The sequence below is a fragment of the Lissotriton helveticus genome, chromosome 6 (genome assembly GCF_964261635.1).
Source record: "Lissotriton helveticus chromosome 6, aLisHel1.1, whole genome shotgun sequence".
Lineage (NCBI taxonomy): Eukaryota > Metazoa > Chordata > Amphibia > Caudata > Salamandridae > Lissotriton > Lissotriton helveticus.
The window spans coordinates 2,131,004,250-2,131,013,061 of NC_136067.1; the positions used below are offsets into that span (position 1 = coordinate 2,131,004,250).

Consider the following 8,812-nt stretch of genomic DNA (forward strand, 5'->3'; position numbering starts at 1 on the left):
ACTCCACTTTTACTTACGCAAGGATTATTGGCAGACTAGATCTGTGAACACTTTCATGCTTTAAGGACACTTGGTTACAAGTGCCTTTAAAATCTAACAAAGCCACAAGATCTGAGAGAGCCTTCTGTGGTGCTCAGTTTATATCAGTCTCTGCTTTCTTCAAGTCACCACTCCACCCTGGGAGCATTGGTCTCAGCTCTTTAAAGAGCCTTCTGTGGTGCTGAGGTGACACCAGTCTCTGCTTTCTTCAAGTCACCACTCCACCCTGGGAGCACTGGTCTCAGCTCTTTGAAGAGCCTTCTGTGGTGCTGAGGTGACACCAGTCTCTGCTTTCTTCAAGTCACCACTTGAGGTACTGGGTTTTTAAGAACCAGCAGCGAACTGGTAACCCAGCGGTGCCAGGGTACACCCAAAGACCTCGGGTACATTCCTGATTCAGACCACAGAAACTCAGAGTCTTCTAGGTGAAGTCGAGGATCGATTTATTGGCTACAACCAAGGTAACAAGCGTCCTAGAAGTACAACACACAGGAAGTATATTCTCAGGAGACTGTCGCAATTCACAAAGTCAGGCTTCTCTTTTTATACGAAATATTGTGCTTTATGCAAACATTCTGCACATTTTACTACACCATAGAAATGCTTCCATTACAAAGAAAAAGCAGTCATGATGACAAGGCCACAGTTCAGTTTGTCCATCCCATAATAAATCACAAGGCGAGGCCCAACATTCTCATCAGATATCGGTGGACCCTCAATAAAAATTGTCACCTCCCCATCATAAAGCAAGTAAGAGAAAAGAGCAGGGGCAGGTGTGAGCAAGATTCGGCAGGGTGTGTGTGCGATGAAAAGGTTTTATAGTAGGCTGTGCCTTGATGCTATCTTATTCGGCCACTGGGAGAGGAACTGACCAAACAGGTTCGGCCTGGGGCAATGGTTCCAACTTGCCCAGGTCAGGGGAAAGTCAATCAAGGTGTACGTGTCTTTTGGAATCGAATTGGGCTTCATTCAGTTTGCCTGTGTGAGGGCAACTCACAAAATGGCTGCTGTACATAAAATGGAAGCCAAGGGTTCAAGACGTAAATAACGATTTCGAGGTAAAATCGTCACTCGAATGCGACGAAACTGCTTGTACATAGTGTACTCGTCATTCTCGGTCTTTTGATACTAAATTCGTCCTGTTACGACAAAGTATAATTCTCGAGTCCAGAATTATTACACGAGTCCAGACATTTTCAGAACCACAAACCCTCCTTTTGCCCTTACATAGGCAATTCATCCTAACCTCATGCTAATCTGAGTCCAGGTCTATATTCCTAAAGTCATTGAGATGTTGCTGTAACATCATTCTAGTACGTAGCTCGTCTCTTGATACAGGTTTCCTTACACATGATGTAACACAGAGGCTACATATTGCAGGAGCACACTGCACGCACAGACAGAACAGGAAAAGAATGGCTAAGACCATCCCAATGACCATCAGAATTTTCCATCCCCAGCCGGATATCAGTTCCCAGAACCATCCCATTAACGACCACTCTCCTTTATCCACATGAATAGATTCGGAAATATTATGCAGTTTGGAGATGGCCTGGAACACTGTTGGAGCGTTATCTGGGATGAAAACACAGCAACTAGATTGGATCAATCTGCATACCCCACCTCGGTCTGCAAGTATGACGTCTAAAGTGATCCTGTTCTGAAGGGTCATAAGACGATCCGACTGAAGCTCAGCAGTCAAGTTACTAAGGGCACCAGCAGTTTCAATCACGGTGGACTCAACCACCCTTGTCAATTGCCTTATGTTCCTGCTATTAGCCATTTGTCCCCAGAACGGCAGAAAACCCTTCGCGAAGTCTCTAAATTCTTGACCTGCGGTGTCTTCTTTACTCAAGACACCTCTAACTATCCTTGTCTTGTGGTAATCTGCCGCTGCTGTGTAGGTGGGGGGCAACAGGAACGAAACAAAACATGAGCCCGAAAAGTCAGGGGGCAACCATGTATAGGCTCTATCATGGCAGATGAAATATGTACCCTTAGCTGCTAAAAACGCTGGGGAAGCCTGGGACCCAAAAACGTACGTTTCGGTACAGACACTCTTCCCTAACTGAGCTCTGGGATTCTTGCCAGTACCTTGCAGACATAGGTGGCCCTGATGGGGCACGATCCAAATCGGGGAAGAACTCCTAGCTTGCTCTTTCTCACCCAGAACAGCTCCATATCCGGTCAGGTTCCACCCTATATATGCAAATATCTCGTCGTCCGGGGTATTCTCGTAGGAAATATCTTCCTTAACCATATGCACTATACCCTTAACCAGAGCATTGGTCTTAGGATTGTCTTTTACAGAACGTAGGGGTTGGACTTCACGGGCGTAAATGAACATGGTTCTGTATGCCCACACAGAACCATTGTGGCTGAATGGCAGGACCAGATAAGGGATACCTCTATCCGTGGTGTGGGGCATAAGGCCACACACCCAACAGTTAGTCGTGTTCATAACAAGTTGGTGTTGGTGCAGTAGCTGAACAAAGGAGTTATTAATAAATTCTAATCTCCTAGCGGATTCGTGTTCAGGAAGGAGTTGAAAAGAATGAGAGGAAACAGTAGTAGGAGGTGTAGGCGGTACAGTGGGTGCAAACGTTACTCGAAAAGAGAATAAAACATAACTTATTAAAAATATCATCACACTGAATAACATTAAAATGCACAATATCAAGAAGCTTTTCTTTGTCATTGCATTGCAGATCTGTGTTGTAAAGTTCGCTTTCTCGGCAGGTCTCTCCACATCGGGAAACTCCATCCTCTCTAAAGTGCTGCCCGCGATGGGAGGTTGATTCTGCTAAAGAATGCTTCTGTCAGTCTAGGGCAACTCCCTTGGACCAACCAGAACCGCCGACCTAACGTCGTCAGCTGCACTCCAAAGACTTTGGGCAATCGCGGCCCTAGCAGCGGAACCCGGATGGCGGTTCGAAAAACAAAAATAAGCAAGTTTCTCAGATGGGGGGGCGCTAGAGGACGCACTGCGGAATGGCTGGCTCGTGTGTCTGCTCCGCCGGACGGACGCGGTACTAGCGGCCTTTCACCTTCCAAATCCACCGCCACTGACCCGAAAACGCGTGCAACGGACGTCGGAATAGGCAGCCGACACAACCCTAGCACCAAAATGCCGAAATAGGAACCACTGAGGAAAATATCAGCGACAATCACCGCGGAGGCGAGCGGCGCTTCAAAATGGCCGCTCCCGACGATCAGTGCCGACGGCCACTCTGGCAGCTATGAGAAAGAAGCCGGAATGTTTTTGCCCAGCTGAGTACAACTCCGAGGTACTGTCTGCTACATAGTGCTACGAGGAGGCTGGGGTCAAATGCGGACGGAGAGAACACCGCAACACGGCATGCGTTCCAGCGACCACAAAATGGCGGCGGCGCTGGAACGCAAATGAAACAAAGCGGCGGCTACCCGGGAAGAAAACGCGAGGAGCCACAAGTGCGGCGCATCTTTGCACGGCGGCTGGTTGGGGCGGACAGCACTTGAGAGAGCTGGCGAGGAGGGGAGCACCCCCACCCTGTAGGAGTGAGATAGATCGTGATCCCCGGCGACTCACTACTGCACTAACGGTCAGTCACAGAGGGAGGTAGGATGCGATCTCAGAGGGGCCTGCTGTGCAGCTGAAGCAACTACCTGCGCTGGGAGACGCTCACCGACAACAGTATGTATGCTGGCTCTGCAGCACTTGAGGATCAGTAGCGTGCTATGTGCGGAGTGTGCGCCATAAGCCTTGCAGCGGCATAGGAGTCAGACATACCCTGAGGACTGCCGGTGTGCAATATGTTTGGAATGTGTAGCGCGTGGCGCCCTTAGAAGGAGCGACTATAAGGGCAACTTGGCACCTGGATACTATTGGGCAATCACAAAGGGACGAGCACGCTCTTATAACATCTGATGAATAAGAATACCTCGCAGTGGGGATCTAGAACACTGGCACGCCGCAACCTATCGTCTGCAAGCCCTCCAACAGCGATAAGCCCGAGAGCGACTAGACGGAGTCCACCACCACCACATGGTAATATGGGAAAGCCAGAAAAACAACAAACCAAACTCCCATTCGAGTCCAGGAAACAGGTCAAGAATAATGCGACCATCTCAGAAGTGGAGGGAGAGCAAGAGATGGCAGATGGGACTGGCATGGAGACAGTATTGCGTGCAATCCAGAAAAGTCTACAGGAGATGAACAGCAAACTGGACAACATGATGTTACGAGTAGACAACATGGCGGCGAAGATAGAAAAGCACGACGAGCGAATCGTGGAAGCGGAGCAACGGATCTCTAAGGTGGAAGACGACTCCAAAATACATCGAAAGTCTGCGGCGGCCTAGAAAAAACGGTGGAGAGCCTGCGTGCCAAGGTGGAGGACCAGGAAGCGAGGTCCAGGCGCAACAATGTCCGCATATCGGGCCTGCCGGAGTCCTCCAACACTGGCAGAATGGAGCCTTTCATCGAGACGTTAATTAAAGAGATCTGTGGCACTGACAAGTTGTCACCGGTATTACTGATTGACCGGGCACACCGCTCCCTGGCGCCCGTACCAAAACCGGGGGCTGCCCCGCGCATGATCATTGCTCGCGTGCTCAACTACAGGGACCGAGACACGATCCTCCGACTTGCCAGAGAAATGGGTAAAATCGCATATCAGGGAAACACTCTGGAATTCTATCCGGACCATTTATTTAAAGCCATTTGGCAGTGCAGTTGGCGCGCAAGGAATTTGCCCTAGTGAAAAAGAAACTACGTGATCTCGGCCTGGAGTATGCCATGCTCTACCCGGCGAAACTCAAAATCACAAATGCGGGAAAGCCTGTTATTCTTCCAACAGTCCAAGCGGCACAGGAGTATCTCAAAAAATTGGGAAAACGGCGGAAGGCGCAGGATCGAGGCGAACCGACAAGTGATATCGACTGACTCAACATGAAATTGAAAAACATTTTGCACTACAGGACGAACTGAACCTAGAGACGTCTGGCTACCGACTCGGATTGGCAAGTGTGTTAACGAACACTACATCGACGAGGAGTCAAGGCACTACACTCGGAATGGATAGGTATATGGCAGCGAGACCGCGTCTGAATAGTGCACATGTACCTCACTGCTGGACTGGCACGAGATGGTCATTTACACAGTGAGTAAACAGATGGTACATTATGGACAGGGGTTGTAGGACAGGTCTCATCGCCAAGGGCGTGATATACGAACCCCTATTGAAAACGATACTCTGAACGCTTTGGTAATGGGGGTGGGGGACACCTGAGCCCGGGGTGCACAGATGAGGAGTTGGACCCAACCGCACTGTCCCACTGGGCACCACGACTGTGATACTCTCGCGCTAGTAAGACTTGCTGAATTGCACGCTAACATTATGGCGGGCATAAATGATTATGATTGTATTACGTAATACTGCTGATAAGTGTTGGCGGGAGGATGGAGGAGTGAAGGATAATGGTTGCAAAGTTTTGACGAAAGCGCATGCGTCTATCCACATCCACTATGTGGATGGAGATGTGTGTACCTGGCGACAACCCCGAGAGGGTGCGCCCCAATTCAGGTTCTATTATGAGGTTAAATGTTGAAGGGGGATGGCTTTGGCAAAGTTTGGGCGTTAAAGTGGGTGGAGGGCGGGAAGGGACACTGGGAGTTGTTCAATTTGAATCACTGTGTCTGAGAAGCATGGCGACCTCCTTATTCATACATTGCATTACACCAGATGGTATACCCCATTTCAAGTTATTGATGTTTAACTGTGAATTAAAGCAACTTACAGACCTACCATACTTAAAGAAGGCACCTAGCGAAATACGACAGACAATACACCCAAAGCCGTGACGCGACCTAACACACTAAAATTCATCACGTGGAATGTCTGAGGCCTAGGCAACCCGAAAAAATTCAGCAGATGTTTGCACATTTAGTCCACTTACACATTGACATAGCTTTCCTGCAAGAAACACACATGGCAACCAACAGCACGTCTACGCTATGCGCTAAATGGGCGGAATCGGTCACCAGCTCGAACTACTCCTCTTATTCTAGGGGGGTCAGCATTTTGGTGCGGAAGGGGGTACACTTTACGATATCGCGCATACACAGAGACACCGACGGTAGAAGCGTCATTGTGGTGGGTACGGTGAGACAGCGGCAGGTAGTATTAGTAAACACATATGGCCCCAACATAGACGATCCTGGGTTTTTTAGGAGCGTATGGCCAGACATAGCTGATATCCAAGCTGACCATATAATTTGGGGTGGTGATTTCAATGTAGCGTTGCAGGACGGGCTTGACAGGAAGCTACATACGTTGGAACCACATGTTAAGGCGAGAGAAATGATTCGAGATGCCATGGACGACTTACGGATGGTGGATGTGTGGAGGGTTAGTCACCCGGGGGAGGCGATAGCAACGCACATTAATGCAGCACACAACAGCTGGTCTAGACTGGACTACTGGCTGGGCACGCAGGAAATACTAGCATGGGCTACTCATATCAAACACCTCCCACGAACACTTTCAGACCACAGTCCTGTGCTCCTAGAGGTCACTGTCCCACACTACGAGCCACCACCTTACACATGGCGTTTCAATGCGGCGGCATTGCGTGACCCATTGTATGTAGACACCATACATAAGGCAATGGTAGATTACTTTGAACTGAACTGCCCCACGACTGATGACCCATGTCTACTGTGGGAAGCTTTCAAGGCCACGATACGGGGAGTGTGCATCAGTACGTCCATGGGTATCCTAAAGGACATAAGGCAACAGCTGCAGACACGTGAGAGTGCCATACACACTTTAAGAACAGAAATATACGCAGACAGGAGACACTAAGATATTGGGAGAAATACAGGCCCTACTGGTGGAACATAGACAATTTGCCACTGACGAACTTAAATATGTGTCCAAGCGTAGAACTGCCAGACTATATGGAGAAGGAGGCAGACCAGGTAGAGCACTAGCCGAACGAATTTGCTCTGGACGCGCGCCCCAACACATAACGTCAATACGTACCCAAACAGGGGAGGTAGCCAGGGACATTAAAGGGATAACAAATGAATTCATGACTTCCTATGGTACGCTTTATGAGGAACGTCCATCGCTCCCACGGGAAGACCTACTGTCATATATGGCAGACGTGGAGATTGCGTGGCTGGCTGATGGTCACAGGGAATACCTGGCTCGTCCTCTCACCGTGGAAGAAGTTACAGATACTATTAAGCGGTTACCGAACAGCAAGGCACCGGGGCCTGATGGCTTCGTGACAGAATTCTATAAGATGTCCGCGGACTTGCTAGCCCCACATTTAGTGAGACTCTATGGGGCTGCACACAAGGCCCAAACTCTACCAATGTCTATGAGGGAGGCTATGCTTATTGCGCTTTTAAAGCCGGGTAAAGAAGAGGATAAGTGCGACTCCTATCGCCCCCTCTCACTGCTAAATGTAGATACGAAAATAATAGCAAGCCTACTGGCAGAGAGACTTAAACCGCTGATGCCTTTGTTGATACGGCCTGACCAATCTGGCTTCATCCCGGATAGATCTACAACGCATAACATGCGCACATTATTTGCATTAGCTCACTACCTGGCACCGGAAATAAAAGCTGTGGCAGTACTTTGGACCCTGCTAAAGCGTTCGACACAATCGACTGGTCCTTTCTACAAGCAGTTCTGATACGAATGGGGTTTCCCCCTATATTCATGGGGTGGGTCTCAATGTTATATACGAACTTAACGGCACGCATTAGAATAAACAAATATGTTTCAGAGCCCATCCCAATCTGTCGAGGCACTAGACAAGGGTGTCCACTCTCGCCGATGCTTTTTGCTCTAATACAAGAACCCCTGGCTTGCAAAATCCGACAGCACCACCATTATTCGGCCATACAACTTCCAACACGTCCCATACACATCTCGCTCTATGCAGATGACATGGTACTATATGTAAAGAATCCGGAACAGCATCTTAATCCACTATTAAGGGAATACATAAAATTTGGTCAACATTCAGGGTTACAGATAAATTGGGCTAAATCCCTTATTTTGGCACTGACGGACAGCACACACCCGACACCCTTGGACTATCCACTGGAATGGCACGATGAGCCGACAAAATATTTGGGAGTATGGTTCCATAGGGATCCCGAATTGGTCATCCGTACTAACTATGGCAGAGCAATAGCGTCCCTAGAAGATAAAATTAAGCGATGGAATAAACTACCATTATCCCTGGCGGACAGAGCGGCGATAATTAAAATGATGCTTTTGCCAAAATTCCTTTATTTGTTCAATAATATCCCAATAAAGCCCCCGGCGGAGGTATTCCGAAACATTAAAACACTGGTGCTTAATCTGCTCTGGGCGGGAAAACAAGCCAGGCTGGACCTACACACTATGACACTGCCATATGCTAAGGGGGGTTTCAAGGTCCCAGATTTCTATCTTTACTACCTGTGCGCTCAGGCGCAGTTTGCGCACTACTGGTTCCACAAAATACCTTTCCTGACCCATGTGGCTGTGGAAGCAGGAGTTGCAGACCCGATCCCACTAGCTAACATACTACTGCACAAACGACCTAGGCTACACGACCATGACATAAATCCTGTCAACACTACCACGGAAGCGTGGAGACTGATGGGGAAAGCAGCAGACAGCCTACCACTTTATGCACCCGCACTTCCGCTGGCTCATCACCCGGCACTTTCGGTCACGCAGGAACAGGTTGGAATGGATTTGTTAAGGTGGGCAGGGTTAGACAA

At 48.9% G+C, this 8,812-nt stretch overlaps 1 protein-coding gene across 1 annotated transcript; it reads right to left on the bottom strand.

Annotated features, from left to right (window-relative positions):
- Window positions 1-1,291: 1,291 nt before the first annotated feature.
- Window positions 1,292-2,803, bottom strand: LOC144763098 (endogenous retrovirus group PABLB member 1 Env polyprotein-like). The gene has a single exon (XM_078648394.1). It carries the CDS (start codon window positions 2,801-2,803, stop codon window positions 1,292-1,294), a length of 1,512 nt encoding a protein of 503 aa, XP_078504520.1.
- Between the last annotated feature and the right edge of the window lie 6,009 nt (window positions 2,804-8,812).

Excerpts from the sequence above, each read along its gene's own strand:
- LOC144763098 (XM_078648394.1), bottom strand. The coding sequence starts at position 2,803 with ATGGAGTTTCCCGATGTGGAGAGACCTGCCGAGAAAGCGAACTTTACA.